The sequence below is a fragment of the Pseudonaja textilis genome, chromosome 2 (genome assembly GCF_049901715.1).
Source record: "Pseudonaja textilis isolate UNSWEBS1 chromosome 2, rPseTex1.2, whole genome shotgun sequence".
NCBI lineage: Eukaryota > Metazoa > Chordata > Lepidosauria > Squamata > Elapidae > Pseudonaja > Pseudonaja textilis.
This window is the reverse complement of record NC_141991.1, coordinates 103,965,481-103,984,251: the sequence shown is the minus strand read 5'-3', so window position 1 is coordinate 103,984,251 and position 18,771 is coordinate 103,965,481. Positions and strand designations below refer to the sequence as shown.

General features: G+C 37.9%; 1 protein-coding gene across 1 annotated transcript in view; it reads right to left on the bottom strand.

The window, feature by feature from the left end:
- LOC113437209 (myosin-3) overlaps positions 1-18,334 on the bottom strand; it is a 30,835-nt gene extending 12,501 nt beyond the window's left edge. Inside the window, exons 1-23 of the mRNA XM_026702112.2 lie at positions 18,279-18,334; positions 16,652-16,863; positions 15,927-16,070; positions 15,690-15,846; positions 15,005-15,032; positions 14,786-14,903; positions 12,722-12,814; positions 11,302-11,365; positions 11,123-11,221; positions 10,848-10,951; positions 10,620-10,758; positions 9,650-9,768; positions 7,912-8,061; positions 7,480-7,650; positions 6,845-7,154; positions 6,620-6,690; positions 6,187-6,274; positions 5,974-6,091; positions 5,186-5,309; positions 4,606-4,742; positions 3,477-3,732; positions 1,652-1,894; positions 18-194 (exon numbers count right to left, since the gene is read on the bottom strand). Coding sequence (XP_026557897.1) covers positions 18-194; positions 1,652-1,894; positions 3,477-3,732; positions 4,606-4,742; positions 5,186-5,309; positions 5,974-6,091; positions 6,187-6,274; positions 6,620-6,690; positions 6,845-7,154; positions 7,480-7,650; positions 7,912-8,061; positions 9,650-9,768; positions 10,620-10,758; positions 10,848-10,951; positions 11,123-11,221; positions 11,302-11,365; positions 12,722-12,814; positions 14,786-14,903; positions 15,005-15,032; positions 15,690-15,846; positions 15,927-16,070; positions 16,652-16,855 — 3,114 coding nt within the window. The 5' untranslated portion in view covers positions 16,856-16,863; positions 18,279-18,334. The remainder of the gene's footprint in view (positions 1-17; positions 195-1,651; positions 1,895-3,476; positions 3,733-4,605; positions 4,743-5,185; positions 5,310-5,973; positions 6,092-6,186; positions 6,275-6,619; positions 6,691-6,844; positions 7,155-7,479; positions 7,651-7,911; positions 8,062-9,649; positions 9,769-10,619; positions 10,759-10,847; positions 10,952-11,122; positions 11,222-11,301; positions 11,366-12,721; positions 12,815-14,785; positions 14,904-15,004; positions 15,033-15,689; positions 15,847-15,926; positions 16,071-16,651; positions 16,864-18,278) is intronic.
- Between the last annotated feature and the right edge of the window lie 437 nt (positions 18,335-18,771).

Here is an 18,771-nt window from a genome sequence, read left to right as displayed (position 1 = left end):
AAAGAACTATTTCTCACATCATCAACTTGTTGTTCCAATTTTGCTTTGGCTTTTGTGAGGGTGTTGACTTTGTCTTCCTCAGCCTGTAGATCGTCAAGAGCTTGCTGATGAGCTTCTTGGAGGGCTTTCTTCTCTTTAGTTAATTTCACAATGGTTTCATCCAAAACTGCCATTTCTTCTGTTAGATTTTTCACCTACAGAAAACAGCAAAACCTAGCTGATGATTTGAAAACCTGGTAATGATTTCATATGCAATAAATAATTATTTAGAATCATGAGTTTTCCAATGAATCTAACTCCTTACATTCATCAACAATATACAGCCATTATCTACCTTTTCAAGCAATATCTATTTATTTACTGGCACCCTATGCTGCTTCAATCAATGTCGGCTCTGTTGATTTACATTTTCATAAATAAAGTTAAAATGCAGTATTGATAACAATATAATACAAAACACGGGGGAGCTGAGGAGATAAAGATAATAATTCCATTTCATAAACTCCAAAATTATAAGAAGGAACAATTCACCAAAATTCTGGAAGTAAGATTCTCTTTGGATGAGCATTCTAAAGCAGTGTAAGGGCTATCTGAATCTCATGGGAGAGGCTGTTTCAAAGCAGTTGAAAAGATCTGCCTCTGAAGGTGGAAATTGGTAAGGAAGTGAGATGAGTTCCTTCTACACCAAGGGTGTCCAACCTTGGCAACTTTAAGACTTGTGGACTTCAACTCCCAGAATTCCTCAGCCAGCAAAGCTAGTTGAGGAATTCTGGGAGTTGAAGTCCACAAGTCTTAAAGTTGCCAAGGTTGGACACCCCTGTTCTACACAATCTTATTGAATAGGCAAAAAAAAAATGGGAGAGGAGGGGGCCTGAAATATCCAGGTCTTGAGCCACACAAGGCCTTAAGTTGACAATGTTATTTTGAAACAGGCCTAGAAGCCAACTGATAAGCAATGCAGCTTTCAAAGCATTTGTGTCACATTTAGGCAAATTGTAAAATGCTTATTGGTACTCAAACTGCTCTCTCTCTTTTTTTTTTACTGGTTTGAGCTTCTGAGTGGTCTTCAAGGGCAGCCCATGTAAAGGTGATTAAGACATGAATGATGGAAAGAAGGGCCTTCTATTTAGATATCATCAGCATAAGTTTTGATATATACCCCTGTGTCACTTTATGACCTCTTCCAAAGGTTTCATGTAAATTTAAAAAATCTTATGGTGTTCCATTCTTGAGGCATTTTGAGTTCTATCTGTCTCAACACTACATGGTGCTTCCCTCTCCCAATGTTCAGAGTTAATGCACCACAAAAATCACATACCTTACTCCAGTTTCACTAAAAGTCTTTTATAAACACCACCATTGCAGTCTCAATATTACAGCTAAAATCTGTTTCAAAAAGATCAAATTCTTCCAAATCTCTATGCACTTTCAACCCATCTTTTTCCTCTATAATGTTCCCCAAACAAGAGATTGGAGATTGTTGGTAATTGCTTAGTTTGTTATTGATTGATGCAAGAATCTTATCTTTGTCTCCTTCAAAGAAGACCATAACCTTTCTTCACCCCAGGAAGTATTCACTATTACACTGACCAAATCACCTGGAGGTTTTCACCAGCAACTTTGGACAGAAATTCAAATTAAATGATATCACCTTGTTTTCAGTGGCATGCTTTTCTTTTTCAACCTTGGCCAATGTTAGCTCAAGATCATCGATGTCCTTCTTCAATTCAGAGCATTCATCCTCTAGTTTCCTTTTCTTGGCAGTCAGTTCTGCATTCAGCTCCTCTTCATCTTCTGCTCTTTCAGTCAGTTCCTTGATCTTAGCCTCCAACTGGATTTTAGTCTTGATCAATTGGTCACATCTTTCTTCAGCATCTGCCAAACTTTCACTTTCCTTATTGAAGAAATGATAGAATTATTAATTATTGCTCAGAATGTTTCCACTTTCTTAAATAGCCCTTCCTTTAATCAATAATTATCAACTTTAACTTACTCAGATTTAATATATGGCTCAGCTTAAATAATATTAAAGTTATTTTTAGTTTTCAAATAACAAACACATCATTAAGCTTTTGGAATCATTAGGCAGGATGGAAAGAGAGCATTAAAAAGGGGAGGGGCTCAATTTTTAAGGAAAGAAGCCAAATCCCATCAACTGTATATACATAAAGCCCAGCAGTCCATCAGACTTAGCCTTTTGCCATTTCTAAAGTCAACCCCAAAGATTTAATATTGAAAGAAACCAAGTTCTTATCTTCAGTGGTCCAGTTCTTCACCACCACAACCACATAATTTTTGTCCGTACTTTCAAAATTCAATGCTGGGTTGTTGTTTTTTCACTAACATATGCAGAAGAACATTGGCTCAAACTGGATAAAATATGCTGAAATTACTTAACAAAAATAAATAGGAAACTTGGAAAAAATGAAGCAGGAAAGCAGAGGGAAGCAAATGGTGACACTTGAATAATAATTCCACTGTGGATTCTACAATGATATGCTATTAAATCCTTCTTGCTCTTTGATTTCCAAAGAAATATTTGGGATCACGGGAAATGAAAATACTTAACTATTTTTATTTGGGTAGTTTCATTGTCCTAGGTAAATACAAGATAAAATTAATATAAGAACCCTATATAGCTACTGCAATGTTGTAGAGTGAACAAATCCTCCTAAGCAGGTGATGGAATGGCCTTCTCTTTTGCATGTAGCAAGAATGAGTGCTCAAAAGCATCATCTATAGAGAAAGGAAGGCCATTCAACAGGAGAGCAAGGAGGGATCAGTCATCCAGAGGAGACATAATAAGTTTGCTATAAATGATATATTAATTTAAGAAGAGCTAATTATGAACTGTATCTCAGAATACTTCATCAGAAATTAGATTGATGAAGATACTCAATTTGAGATATATTTTTTTTAATTTTCAGAAGCTACAGTTGATTTACAATAAAGTGAAAAACTAGTGGGCTAGTTCATGGAATTTTATTAAGCTTTCCTGCATCCTTTGCTCTTGAAAATTTCTTTTAACTGAAAGAATTAAAGCCCTAAATGGCTTGGGTCCAGAATATAGTCGGGGAGATAACGAGGGGTGTGTGTGTGTGTGTGTGTGTGTGTGTGTGTGTGTGTGTGAGAGAGAGAGAGAGAGAGAGAGAGAGGGAGAGGGAGAGGGAGAGGGAGAGAGAGAGATGTCAATCTTCCTCTACCTACAGTTACAAAGAAAGGCTCTGTTCTGTATCCTATCCAAATTGGATATAGAAGTGATGGTAATGAGAGATCAGGTTTCCTTAATGTCTTTGTCCATACTGTGAAGTACACTGCTTACAAAAATACAGTTGTCAACATTATACTTGACTTTTTGCCATCTAACAAACACATTAAAAAAAAAAAATTCAAATAGGCCTTTGCCTGTAATTATCTGCTTAGGACACCACATTTTCTAAAGCCAATAATGGAAAAGATTAGCAAACTAATCTTACAGATTGTACTTGAAGCTGCAAGTCATTTTTCTCTTGCAACAAAGACACCATTTTTTCTTCCAGCTCTTTCCTTTTGGCTTCCGATTTAGCAAGTTCTTCCTTAGTTCTCTGAAACTCTTCTTTCATGGTGGCCATTTCTTTCTCTGCCTCTGCACTCCTTAACAGTGGCTTAATCTTGAAGAACAGCTTCATCCAAGGCCAATGTTTGACATTCATGAATGAGCGAATGTTGTACTGAATCATGAAAATTGCCTCCCTGCAATGAAACCATTCCACGAAGTTACTTATTGTAGATTAATAAAAATAGGATTTACTAAGTAAGGCCGTGGACTTATATTATGAAACCATCAATCTCCCAATCCCATAGTTTGAATCTGGATAAAAAATAACAGCTTTGGAGTATTGGAAAGCAAATAAGCAAAAAAAAAAAATCCTTTCCTTTAAGTTGGAGGACCCCTTTCCATATAAGGATATACTTTCTGGTGCCACACACCTTAAGGTTCCATATCCACTCCCTCAGATATTTCTCTATGGTTTACTTGTTATGTAAACTTGACAAATCATGGCTTTTATATAGAGACCATAGTTACTCATGGTATATTGTGATATTTGAAGTCAACCATAGTCTAGGAAAGTTTGAAAAGTTTCCTCGGCAGAAATATGGATGAGGATCTAATTACAGGTAATCCTCAACTTACGACCACAATAGAGTCTAAAATTTTGGTTGCTAAGCGAGAAAATTGTTAAGTGTGCTTTGCCCCATTTTACAACCTTTCTTGCCACGTTTGCTGAGCGAATCTCTGCAGTTGTCAAGCTAGTAACATGGTTGTTAAATGAATCTGGCTTCCCCGTTGACTTTGCTTATCAGAAGATTGCAAAAGGAGATCACCTGGACTCTGAGGTACTACAACCTTCATAAATATGAGCCACTTGCCAAGCATCAGAATTTTGATCATGTAACCAAGGGGATGCTGCAATGGTCATAAGTGTGAAAAACGGCCCCAAGTCACTCTTTTCAGGGCCGTGGTAACTTTGTTTACTAAATGAATAGTTGTCAGTCAAGGACTACCTGTACCCTGGAAGCTTCAGCCTACATGAACAAGTCCTGCAGAAGAGAAACATACTCTACCTCCTTGCCACCATTTTTTGGTATTCCACTCTCATGAGATAACCCCTACACACAGCCTGTGTGCGGGTAATGAGCGAAGTGAGGCGGTCATCTCTCATCTCTTCCAGAAGGCCCAGCAAACCGGCCTTGAAAAACACCTGGGGGAAAAAAGAATTTTTTTTTAAAAAGCTAAGCTGACTTGTGTACATACAGCAAGCCAGAGGTGGTATTCAGCAGGTTCTGACCAGTTCTGGAGAACCGGTAGCGGAAATTTTGAGTAGTTCAGAGAACTGGCAAATACCACCTCTGACTGGCCCTGCCCCCATCTATTCTCTGCCTCCCGAGTCCCAGCCAATCGGCTGGGTCTTCTTTTGTTTTCCTACACAGGAGAATGGAGATGGAAAGCAAGTTAGTGGGGTGGGGAGGGAATGGGGATTTTGCAGTAACCTTCCCCCTGGAGTGGGGTGGGAATGAAGATTTTGCAGTATCCTTCCCCTGCCATGTCCACCAAGCCACACCCACCAAGCCAAGCCATGCCCACAGAATCAATAATAAAAATTTTTGAATCCCACCACTGCACTCAGCTCAGAAAAGTACTTACTTTGGTATGCCCAAATTTGTACTGAGTGTGATCGATATCAATGGAGCCCAGCAGTTTCTCACAGGCTTTCTTGCTGTCCATAAACTGGCCCTCTGGGATGGCACTAGCATTCAGTATACGATATCTGCCCATTTAAACATAAAATAAAAAATCCTTTTGGTGTTATAATCAGTGGCAAAGAGACAGGCTCTGATTCACTGGCAATCTTTTAATATCATCTCATTGATTTCAAAACTGTTCACAAAAGGTGGTACAACCATAAAACTGAGCAAGCTTGTTTGTCATTTAGCATGATGTGCAAGTATGAAACTGTAATTTACAAACATCCTTGTCCATTAAAAAAATAAAATAATCAAATCTGATTTCATCTTAGCACTATAAATGTGCCAGGATATAATTAATTTACAGAAGAACATTTTTCTGTTAATTTTTGTTTGGTTTTTTGGTAGCAAAACTCACCCTAGGAAAATTTCTGAAGAAAAAGGTAGCTATGTAATGCAGCACACAGATGTATATTTTTCTTTGCATACCTCACTGAATCAAAGATAATATATAGCATGAGCATCACTATAGTAGAGCATCACTATTGCTTTAGATCAGGAGTGTCAAACTCGCATCATCATGGTGTTGTCATGTGACATATCGGGACCTTTTCCCCTTTGCTAAACCAGGCATGGGCATGGCCAGTGTGTGACACATCTGGCCTGCAGCCCTGCTTTAGATAATATTTACCTAACAAGAATCTAGCATGCAAACTGGCATGTTTACTAGAAATTGGGTTGACAGACCTTTGCTTAAAATCTCCATATACGATTCTGTTTGGGAATCCCTTCCTGCAGATTCGAATGCCTTCAAGCACTCCATTGCATCTCAGTTGGTGTAGAACAAGCTTGTGATCCATTGCACCTGTGCAAGACCAAAGCAAAGAAAAATGGCAGCTTTTTTCTGATCCTCCCCTGAAGCTTTTCTGGAAATCCAGGCAAGAGATTCTTGTAAATTACCTGGAGTTTTAGTTTCATTGGGGATAATGCAGCGCACAAAATGTGGATGAGTTGTTCTCAAATTGGACATCAATTTGTTCAGATTTTCCTGTGTTTTTGAATAGAGCAATTGTAACATATTCAGTAGCTCTTAAAAGAATTTTTTTAAAAAAACTAAAATATAGAATTTAAAGTATAGAATTTTTAAACTGAGAACCATGTTGCTAATTTTTCAATTTTATTTGAAATTTTGGAGGAAGAAGAAAAATATGAAGTTTGAGTTAATTTGATCTGTATCCTTTTAAGATTACTTGTCAATTTAATCAATACTCATTAGTTTCCAAACTATGCTTATCAAAAGTTGCATAGTTTGGAAACTAATGCATTATGTACATATATAACTGAATCAAACAACACAATATTCCTTGCAACCTATGCAATCAAAGATCCTTACCCTGAAAAGTGCAGAAACAGTTTGGAAAGATGACCCCTTCTTCTTGGCACCTTTCTTTTTAGTAGTACCTTCTATTAGAAAACAGAACATATATGTAATTAGTTCTCTTGTTGTCATTGTCTCTACCCAATCTTTTTTCCTAGATATGATACAACACAGGACAAAGTTTCAATGCAGTTTTGATTATAGAATAAAGAGAGAAAGAAAAAGCCTCTTGAAACTTACCATCATCTTGGGAAGAAAAGGTTGCATACAGATTGGCTAAAATCTTAATGGATGACTTCTGATACAGTCCCACAACAGTTTCGTTTAAGGGATCTTTGTTCTTCTCTAACCAGCCACCAATATTGTAGTCCACAATCCCAGCATAGTGCGCAAGAGAGAAATGGGCCTCAGGCTTGCCTTTGACTATCTTTGGCTTTTGGAAGTTGGCTGATTTGCCCAAATGCTGGTCATAGAGTTTGTTCTTGAAAGACTGATCAGTTGCCTTGGGAAACATACATTCTTCTTCCAAGATGGAAAATATGCCCATTGGCTATATTAAAAAAACAACATAGTTTTATTTCAGATGTGTCTTCTTATCAACTGGCATGGAAAGCCATAGAGATAACCTTGGAGAAACTCTATGACAACTTTTACAAAAACATGCTTTAAGTCCAGTAAACATTAGAATAGAATTCAAAATGACTCTGCCTTCAAGCCCTGGAGTGTAGCACAGGGAGGATAAAACACAGACTTTCAAGATAGACTATCTCCATGAAGTAAAGTTCCAGCATTCTTGTGCAATGTGTCTCCCAATGTGGTCTAATTCAAAGGGCTGCCATCTGAGTGGTTACTTATAAGATAATATTCCAACTTACCTTCTCAATAAGCTCAATGCAAGCAGCCAAATCCATTCCAAAATCTATGAAAGTCCACTCAATTCCCTCTTTCTTGTATTCTTCTTGTTCTAGTACAAACATGTGGTGGTTGAAAAACTGTTGCAGTTTCTCATTGGTGAAGTTGATGCACAGCTGCTCCAAACTGTTAAACTAACAACAAAATATAATCAATTAATATAATTCCTTAGACCTCATAGATTCTCTACTAAATGAAACTTCAGTTCATCAGGGATTTTACAGATACAGGCAGGAAATAAATTTAATACTAATAATGAGAAGGTTATTTCCATCTTTCTGCTTTTCTGCTGTAGACAACTCTAGGGTGTTATTCTTATCCTCAACTCTAGATGGCACCTGTTCCAACTATGGGCTGCTATAAAGCACAAAAGGCAGCAAAATAGATCTGCCTACCTCAAATATTTCAAAACCTGCAATATCCAAGACTCCAATGAAATGTTGTCTGGGCAACTTGGTGTCTAGCTGTTGATTAATACGAGCTACCATCCAGAAGAAGAGTTTTTCATAGACGGATTTAGAAAGTGCATTGACAGCATGATGCACCTATAATCATAAACATTTAGGGACAAATGAAGAGTTAAGGTCAATGATAAGGAGACAAACGACTACAAGAATTTATTTATTTGTCTGTTTGTTTATTATTTTAACAAATAACTCAAGATGGTGAATATATCTAATAGTCCTTTTTCATCCTATTTTCCTCATTACAACAACTCTGTGAGGTGAGTTGGGCTAGGAGAGAGTGACCGGCCCAGGATCATCCAGCTTGCCTTCACAGATAAGGCAGGATCCGAATTCATTATCTCTTGCTTTCTAGCCTGGCTCCTTCACCACTAGAACAAATTGCCTCTATATGCAGATGTTACTACCAGGCCAATATATTTTCCTGCATTCCTTTCTACCTGATCTCATTCAATTCAATTAATCAGCAATTATTTTATATTTCATAAGGAAAGAGGAATTCTCCTTATGAATTTTGGTGTTCCTGTACTTATTTGGCTATGAAATAATGAAGGGGTAAAGTGTGAATGTCCTGTCTTAGAATTATCCAGCAATTGTAGCCTTCTGGTTTCCCAGGATTCAGTTAAAACCAAGACAAATAGTCTCTCCTATCTTCTGTGTTATTCTGTCAGCTAAGGGATATTTCTGTCTTTGAGAAGTTGTTTCTCCTTACCCAGGAGAGAATTGGAAAAATCAGTGGTAAAGAATTTTAAAAGGCATTTGTATGAATGTCTAAAATGTACCTAAGTCAGCCTCTCTATTTTAGAGATCTTCATATCTCTCACTGAGAAATATGAATGGTAATTGGGATTATACGTAGTGTTATCTCTCCAGGCAGATTCTCATTTTCTGTTTGCCCAATTGCCAATACAGGACATCTGCCACTTCTTGAGTGCAGGAATAGATGCAAGCTCCCTGCCCATTGCAAACATAGTCTTGCCTCTGCTTCAAAAACGATCTTTTCCACCCTAAATCCTACAGTGAAACAAAAAACCCCAAACAACTTGTTCCCTTTGTAGCAACAGAGTAATAAAGGTAAAATGGGCTGGAGAGGAAGGATCTATTTAGCATAGAAGGACAGAATGTGGGAAGTGGATATGAAAGCATCCATGGTATGCAAAGAAAATGGTGAAAAAGAAGAGGAACTAATGGGGACGGAACAATCTCCAAAGAGAGTTATTGATAGATTGGCCCACAGAGTGGTCAGCCAACAAGCATTGTCTGTAGGGGTAGGAAAGGCAAACAGAGTATTGACAAATCAGAGCCTGCAAATGCTCTTGATCCCTGCTAGACCATTGCAATCTTGAATGGAATTTTTAAAATTAGGAAATCAGGAAAAACAAACTTCCATGATGAAGACAAGCAGTTTAAGCTTCCATTTGGAATTGTCTGTAGTTGAAATGTTTTCCTGTTGAAATTCACTGCATGTTCCTTACAGTTCTTGTTAGTGGAACTTTTTTTTTTCTTTTCTAAATGGCACTCCAGCGATACAATCCAAATAGGATGAATGGCACAATTTCCTTCGAAGTAGTATTTCTAAATTAATGAATACTTGGAATGGAAGAAATACACACCCTTGTTGTTTGCCATATGGACCAGTAGGTGGTTTTGATTTGTTACCCATACTCACCTGATCTACAGTTTGACCTTTGGTCACATACTCATTTCCCACTTTCACCCGAGGAAAGCACAGGGCCTTCAACAAATCAGCAGAATTTAGGCCCATCAGATAAGCTGTCTTGTCAGCCTCTGTAAAGAACCCACAAGAAACAAGTCTTTATGAAACTTTAGTAGAATTATCAGGGTTGTGAAAAAATATAACCAGTGAATTGCCAGCATGAGTTGGAAGCAGGAGTGGGATACAACAGGGTTAAATACTGATTCGGGACTTCTGAGCTTCCCTGCAGGCTGCGAGCCGCACACCTGTAAATCGTCATCAGCAGCTGCCTGCAGAGAAGCAGCCTTTGAAACAGCCCTCTTTTCTTGCTTTTCTAACTGCAGCTGTGCCTCGTTCAGCAGCTGAAGTTGAAAAACCAGGAAATAAAGATCAGGTAAGAGCCCAGGTGGGTGGGTGGGCAAAAATATCAGCAGACATAGAACCAGTTCTATATCTGCTGTTCTTCAGAGCTACCGGTTGTACAGAGGTGGACAGAAACGGTAGAAACCCACCCCTGGCTGGAAGCAGGAAAACAGTACTGACATTTCTGGACAGAGCACAGTTGTGAAATTCAGCCTTTGTCCAGTACCAATCCTTACTGCTCAAAAACCAGAACCCAATTAAAAAGTTAGCTGTGTTCCATTTGAAATCTTCTATAGAAAGAGTATCTAAGCTTCAGATCTATCCTCTCTCTCTTTCAAAACTGTTTCTTTTTTCACTCACATTTCTACATTTCTACCTGCAAATCAGTAAGGCAACCAAAGCAGTTTAATGCCAGTACATGCTATAAAAAACGCAACACATATAAGAGAAAATAAATCGCTCATTGCCGAAAGCTGAGAAGACATCTTTTATTGTTGCTCTTTCCAAAGGAGTTTTGTAAATCATGCAGTTGAATCATATGTTCTATAAGGCTTGAAAGCTAACTTGTGGAATTTGTTACCTTCTGCGCCATCTGGTTCTGCCTGCTCTTCTCGGGGTTTCTGTTTAAATTTCATGTTGCCATAATGCAACACTGCTCCTGTCAGTTTATAAATGCCAACTTTCTCTTCAGAAGTAAAGCCCAGGATGTCTATGGCTGTCTAAAGAGAGGGGGGGTAGTATCACAGTTAGTTATGTTTTCAGAAGGAATTGCATTTTTGTTTTACATCATAATCATTTTTTCACTCACATCGGTAGCTATAAGTTCCTCTTGGTCATCAATGCTCTGGACTGAAATCTCGCCTTGGCTTACGAATGGATAGTCATAAGGGTTTGTTGAAATGAGAAGCATTTCTGAAATATATATGGGAAGCCTTTCTGAAATTCTAGGCATTATCATATATGAGCTTTCCAATGCAGAAAATATTCAACAGAGTAAAAAAAAAAACCCTTCCCCATATTATTTACCACACGCATTATCAATAAGATAAAAAGTTCAGTAAAGTAAAATGGAATCTTACTTACCAATTAGTTCTGGCTTCTTATTGGACATAATCTGGTAGAAAATGTGGTAACTCCTCTCAGCCTTTAGTTGAAAGGTTACTCTTGACTTTTCCAGAAGATCTATAACAGAAGGTCCAATTAATGTTTGCACGTCCAATTTGTACACATTACGTAGACAATTCTCAAATTCAGCTACTTACAGGTCTCAATATCTGCAGAAGCCAGTTTTCCAGTGGTACCAAAATGAATCCTAATGAATTTTCCCTTATAGGGTAGAAAGATGGAACAATTATTTCAGAAATCTAGGAATGTTTAATGAGTCACAACATATGGATTAGATCTATTTTTGTAACTGAATATTTTGCTATGGTTTTTGTTTTATTTTATATCTTGAAGGTGCCCATTATTTTCAAAGAAACTATTTTCTGCTAAAGTTTAAATAGGTAAGTCACTGTGCTTTAACAAATATTCTTGTTTTGTTGTGTGTATTTTAAACCTTGCTTCAGTTGAAATCTTTTTCTTTCAAGAATTTCTTAATAGGTATAGGATGTTTTACTACATAGGCAGGAACAACACAAATACTCCAGTTTGGGGTATTTTCTTTCACATCCTTTCCATTTCTTCCTACAAGTGATTTTAAAAGGGAAAACAATGGCTGCTGAAGCCAAGATGAAGCTAATGTTTCAAAACATTCCAGAAACCTATATAATTGGCAATATAAAATTAACATGTAAATCATCCACTCTCTGTTGAACTGCCCGACTACAAGCTGTCAGGCTTCAGTCAGACTCCATGCATCAAATGAAGTGAGTGGCAGCTCAAATGAATATGCCTTTTAATAAATTTGTTATTAGAAAAGGTGCCACCAGATTTCTTTTGATTTTTGGCCAACATGGCTCTCCTGTATCAGTTCAGTGAGGATTTTCTTGATATATCTGAACTGTTCCAAGAATGGAAGAGATAGAATTTATGTTATGAAATGGTTATTACTTAGTGAAAAAAACAGCTTTGGTATGATGGAAAGTAAATAAGCAAAGAATCCTTCTCTGTAGTTGGAGGACCACTTCCTGTAAAGACATGCCTTCTGGTGCTATATACTTAAGGGGCCCACACCCCCGACTCACATAAAACAGGCACCCACAAACTATTATTGTATTAATAACCCACAGTCATGTCCAGGGTCACATGATATATTTACATGCAATTGACCCGTTTTGTTAACCCTGATATGGCATGGGAGGATGGGAGGATTAAAGCTTCTTCCCCATTACTTTATTTTTGAATATTCTCTCCCACATAAGATTTGGCAGCACCTGTGAAAATATGCAGTTTGAGCCAAAGAAACCTACTAGTCCAGTTGGAAAAATCTTTTACTGAATGTTCTGAGGAAGGAGATAATCATTTTGAGCAGGGAGGTAAGTTATACATTTATACCCAAGCTTAAATATCCCCCTTCCCAATTACCTCTTTGTATTAGGTTTTGAATTATGTTTTCCATTGAAAATGGGACTTTTTAAATGCCAGCTTGAATTGCTCTATGGGGAATGAGACAAGGAGCAGGACAGGCTGTCTGGAGAGGCTGCAAGTAAACGTGTCACCAGCCAAAGATTCATCACTTACAAAACGGGAGGAGTTGTCATTCCTCACAGTCTTGGCATTCCCAAAGGCCTCCAATAAAGGGTTGGCACTGATGATTTGATCTTCAAGTGTCCCCTGCAGAAGTATTGGAAGACATATTTAAAAACCAAGGGAAGAAAAAAAACACTGTAAAATCTTGAACAGAAGCGAGCTTAATTAAAGTAAATGTGATTTTCCAATGAATGGATTTAGAATATTTAAATGTTTTTTTTTTCCATAGGACCAAGGAATGAGAAATCTGGAATTAAATTACCAGAGTGCCTTCACTGAATTTCAATTAATTCTGACAAGTCCTTGTTTTCCACACACTATTTTTTTTTTGCACCAAACATGCATCACTCTTCCCTCTTAAAATTTAAGAGATTTGTTATTGGTACTCAAATTCAGAAATGTGCAAAATATTTTGAGTTCAGAATGGGTTGCTCTAACTTTTCCAATAGTACAGAAAGCTTAGAACATTTTCATCCAAATCAAATCAAATCAGGGGAGACATGATAGCAGTCTTTCAATATTTGAGGGGCTGCCACAGGGAGGAAAGGATCAAACTATTTTCTAAAGTGCCTGTAGGCCAGACAAGGAATAATGGATGAAAACTGAACAAGGAGAGATTTAACCTGGAAATCAGGAGAAACTTTCTGACTGTGAGAACAATCAACCAATGGAACAGCTTGCCCTCAGAAGTTGTGGGAGCGCCATCACTTCAGACTTTCAAGAAGAGATTGGACTCCCATCTGTCAGAGGGTAGGGTCTCCTGCTTGGGCAGTGGGTTAGACTAGATGACCTACAAGGTCTCTTCCAACTCTGATTATCTGTAACTGTAAAACAGCTGTTTCCAGCTTGAAATGCTTAGAATTACAAAACATTTTGCGCATCATGACGAGGTGTCGCATTAATTATTTCGCTCAAGAAAGTAAAAGGTCAGAAACGAATTCTAAAAGCAGGAAATGCATTTCGCCCCTTTCACACTTTTTTTTTCAGAAATGGTTCCTAAAAGGACCTGTCAAAATGGAGGGAAAGAACAGAAGGAGGGAATTAGGAGGATTACAGAGGGGGCAAAAGAAGGCAATAAATTTTTCACAAGTCTTGCCCAGATTCAATGGTGGGATTCAAATATTTTGACCACCAGTTCAGTGGGCATGGCTTGGTGGGCAGGCTTTGTGCATGTGCACACACTTTGCGCACATGTGCGTGCCAAACACGCTCTTTGCGCAGGCGCAGAGGCATTCCAACTCACCTCCTGCAAGCCTGCACTCTCCCGGTTGCTTCTGCTGTGCCGCGCAAAGCAGCTGCATTTCAAATTCAGAGGATAAAGGTGAATATGGGAGCCCGGCGGGCAGGTGGGTCCAACAGCAGAATGGTGGAGAGAACCTCTGCTTATCACCGCTACCGGCTCAGTAGAACCAGGCCGAACTGGTAGAATACTATCATTGCCTAGATTGTTATGATAAAAATCTGATTCTGCAAACTAGAACTGATGCTGGCAGCGGAAGGAAAGTTTCATTTCCTGGGGGACTTAGAAAGTACTTCCTTTGGTATATAGATTTTATGATCCAGTCACCTATTTTCTTAAAAAAAAATCTACCCTTCAATTATTTCTACATTTGTCAGCATTTGGGATGAAACAACGGAAATCATAGCTGCAAATTGTTGTAGTTTATGTCCTAGAACCTATGTCAAAGGTTTTTGTTTTAATAGCATTGGGAGTAAGTATTATGAAGGCATGAGAAAATAATTCAGGACAGTTATTATGTATAATGATTATTCATTACAATTCCATTCTCTTTTATTTAAAAGAAAATAGAATAAAGCTGTTTATGGAGCTATGCAGTATAGACCTTTCTGAAGGAGGCTTAATGTTATTACGATGTAGTGTTACTTTGGTTTCAGGGGTTATTGATGAAAAGAATTCCACCTGAGCAAAGTCTGCAGATGCTTATATTTTTTCTGAGACATAAAGAATATAAACAGTCAGGCTTCCTTTGCTTAGAGTTTGGGGGTTTTCATTTTCTTTCTCTGCACTTCTAGAATGAGGTGTATTTTTCATACCTTCATGCCTGATTTTGACTCTTCTTTCTTCTTGGCTCCCTCTCCAGTAGCTGCAATTGTTGCAAAATACTGAATGACCCGCTTGGTGTTGACAGTCTTTCCAGCACCAGATTCTCCACTAGCAAGAAAAAAATCAATCATCAGGTAAAGAAATATTCTTTGTATTAGAACTATGTTACTACAGTAATCAAGAAAGATGAATCTGAAATGTCTCCTTACGTGATCAGAATAGACTGGTTTTCACGATCTGCCAAAGGGAGAGGCAAAAAAAAAAATATTTACAAACTACAGTGATGGATGCCAAATCATGCTAAGTAGCACCTCTGGAATTTATTTTTTTATTTTTTGTTTGTTTGTCAAACATGTACAAGATAACAAGCATATGTATGAACATAAACAAGAACAAAGGGAGTAAATACAGATAAATGGGGACAATAAGACAGGGAGGGGTAGGCACGCAGGTGTGCTTATGCATGCCCCCTTTAAGGACCTCTTAGGAATGGGGTGAAGTCCACAGTAGACAGTTTGAGGTTGAAGCTGTGAGGGGTTGAGGTTGTAACAACGGAGTCAGGTAGGGCATTCCAGACGTTGACCACTCTGTTGCTGAAGTTGTATTTTCTGCAATCGAGTTTGAAGCGGTTTACCTTGAGTTTGTATCAGTTGTTTGTCCGTGTATTATTGTGATCGAAGCTGAAGAAGTCATTGACAGTTAAGATGTTGTAACAGACAATTTTGTGTACTGTGCTTAGATTGGACCGCAGACGGTGCAGCAATATGAAAGGACATGAAGGCAGGGATATTTTGGAGGGATGGTGAAGATCTATGCCATTGCCCCCAACCCCACATCCCTCAGTACAGTTCTTTATTCAAACATATTCCCTTTCAGGCCTTGAAGCAGACTTACCAGTTAGCATGAACTGATATGCATTGTCAGAGATGGAGAAGATGTGTGGAGGGGCTTCAGAACGCTTTTTCCCCCGATAACCAGATACCACCTCTGTATTGTACACAGGCAACCATTTGTATGGATTAACAGTGACACAGAAGAGGCCTGAATAGGTCTGCATGGAAACAAAAAATCATGGTTAAACTCTGCCCCTTTGAGATTTTGGGCCTGGTATGAGGTAAGGCTAAAACATACATAGATCATCCAAGAGCTATAACGTTCTTTGAGGTTATACAAAACAGCTGGTTCATGTAAATGAGTCAACATTGCCATGTCTTCAATTCTGTCAAACTTCGGTGGGTTCATTGAGTACACGTCCTCTGCCTTGGCCGTTATTGTCTGAAAGAACAAGAGGAAAAGGCTTCAAAAAAAGCACAGGGTAGGGTGGGATTACATTCAGCCCCAACTAAATACTTTGAACAAGCATATCATTCTGTTATTATCGAGAAGCTATTGATAATATTACTCCAATTTACCCCTTAAAACTGGCCTTCATGGAACGTAATCTTGCATTGAAGCTTGAGGCGGTTAAAACTTTAACTTTGTCTTCAAATGCAACAATTGTCAAAAGAATGAATGGCCCAGCAAATTACACTTCACAGTCTGCTTGTCTCTGGGACCCAAAGGAAATATTTTAAAGGAAAAGCTATAGCTTATTTCCCCTCATGCTAGAAGTACTTACAAAAACTCATCCCAATAAAATATACAATTTGCCCCTTTTATCCTCAGAATAATTGAGGGAGGAATTTATGGGTTTTGCACCAATATATACAGTAAGTGACAGAACTATGTATTGATTCTAATTCCAAAAATCTCACAGTGTACCAGAAAAATATTTTCTAAAACAAAAGAGTTGTTTAAATTAAATTTAAAAAGTGTTTCCTATTCCCTTCATCGCCCAAACAATGGAAAATGCTCACCCGGCCATCTGTTGTCTCTACAGTAATTTTTCCACCTTCAGAGCTTTTAATTTTCCCTTTGGCATATTCCTCCTTGGGCTCAGCCACATAGCAATAAGTTTTGGCATCAAAGGGCTGGTTCTGAGCCTCTATTCGCTCCTTTTCAGATTTACGCAGGAAAGGGGCAGCCACTCCAAAAACCTCCATATCTGCGTCCCTGCTCATGGCTGCAGCTAAAAGAGATACAAAAAACTTAGTTTGTTTGATTTAAGGTTAGAGCTGTTCAGGAAGTCAGCATTTGTACACCTGCTCTCAGTTACTATATCTGGTGATATGTACAGATGGTTAGACAAGCAAAATAGTTCCAAGATTCAGCTATTTTGTCAATAAATATAGTAGCAAGGCAAAAACTCCTTTGTTCTTATGTGAGACAGCCTGTCTGTCTCTTGGTAGTTTATAAGTTTTCAGTTCACTATAGTACATGCTCTCTATTAAATTTTGCCTGAATTTTTTGAGAATTTTTGTAAAGAAAAAAAAGCAAAATATCAATACCAAAAAATAAGTAGAAGTGGAATGCATAACAATAATAAGGTAGTTCTCTGTTCATTAAATAGTTGGGCAAGTGCAAAATCTTAAGTATCAAGAGATAGCACTTTGCAATCCATTTTTGAAAATTAACAGGGAAAAATGATGTAAAACAATATAACATTGTAGGAAGAACATTGAGATACAAAAAAAAAAAGTTTATTGTCACAATATCTGTCTGTCTGTCTGTCTGTCTGTCTATCCACAACACATACATTTTCTCCTGATTTCCAAATACTGTAGGATATAAATAATGTGAAATTAATACAGGCAATATTATTTCTACTTGAATTCTTTTTATTTTATATATTAATTCAATTTATATACCACCTTGCTGTCCAGAGAGCTACTTCCTTAAGTATATTTTTGCATTGCAATGGTCTGAGATGGAATGGGATGGTTTGCTGAGGTTCTAATGTGAGATGACTTCCACTCCCCAAATCACATTTTAATGGCTCATAAAATCGGGGTGAAATGAGCATGTTATACAATAACAAGAAATTCTGGACAGGGCAAGACTTTGTTTTCTCCTATTTTAGTATAAGTGGAAGCTCAGTCCCTTATCATTCACCAGAAGCACTGAGAAGACCTGGTGCATCTCTTTGTCAGAAGAGGAGTGATTTAGATTGTGAACTGTCCCATATATTAAAAAGGATGTCAAATGAATTGGACAGTATTTCTGCAGAGTAGATAGGGAAATGGTACTGAACCTGCAGGTGCTGTAAGTGAGAAATAGCTACATCACTAAACAATCTTGAGCAGAACGACTTATAATAGACAACTAAGATTTTTGTTTGCAAAGCTGAGTTTGATGAAAAGTTGGCATTGATGTTAGCTGATCTTATCTCTTCAAAACAAGATTACATTCTGTTCTTCCATCTACAATTCATATGCAGGAAAATCAAAGCTCAGAGATTTTCATCTCCACCCTCAGAAACACAAAAGCACAACCTCCCTCCCAAACCCAGGCCAGACTCATTCATCAAATGAAACTACAGCACACAAGAGATCTGCAATTTACTAGAAAGAATAGACAGTCAATAAGCACACTTGGATTTCTCACCTTTTTATTATCTACTCTCAACAGAAAGAAGGAACTGGATGAAATGCTCAACCTATAAAGGAACAGACAAAATATGTGATAATACATCCAGGATCCTCAGGCAGCACAACAGCTGAGAATTTGTTAGTCTTCCCATATGCGAAGGCTCAAAATACACAACAAAGATATCTTCACCACAGAAAATTGCCTTTAATCTCATGGCATTCTAAAGACCTCTAAAATAGGAGTATGTCCTGTACATTTTTTTTTTTAAGAGAAAACATCAGGGCAAAAGGAGATTTAAAAACAAAAGAAAACTTACCACTGACAGTCCGTAACCACCAAGAAACCTTTCACCTTTGAAAGCTTTTATAGGCTCTGATTCTTCTTTTAGCTCAACCCTTCTCCCTATATGGAAATTAGAGACCAGCCCTGCAATCTGCTTCCCACTTCTACCTTATTTTTCTCCCTGTAAATGTATTTTTAGAAATGACCAAGTTCACACTTTATTTAT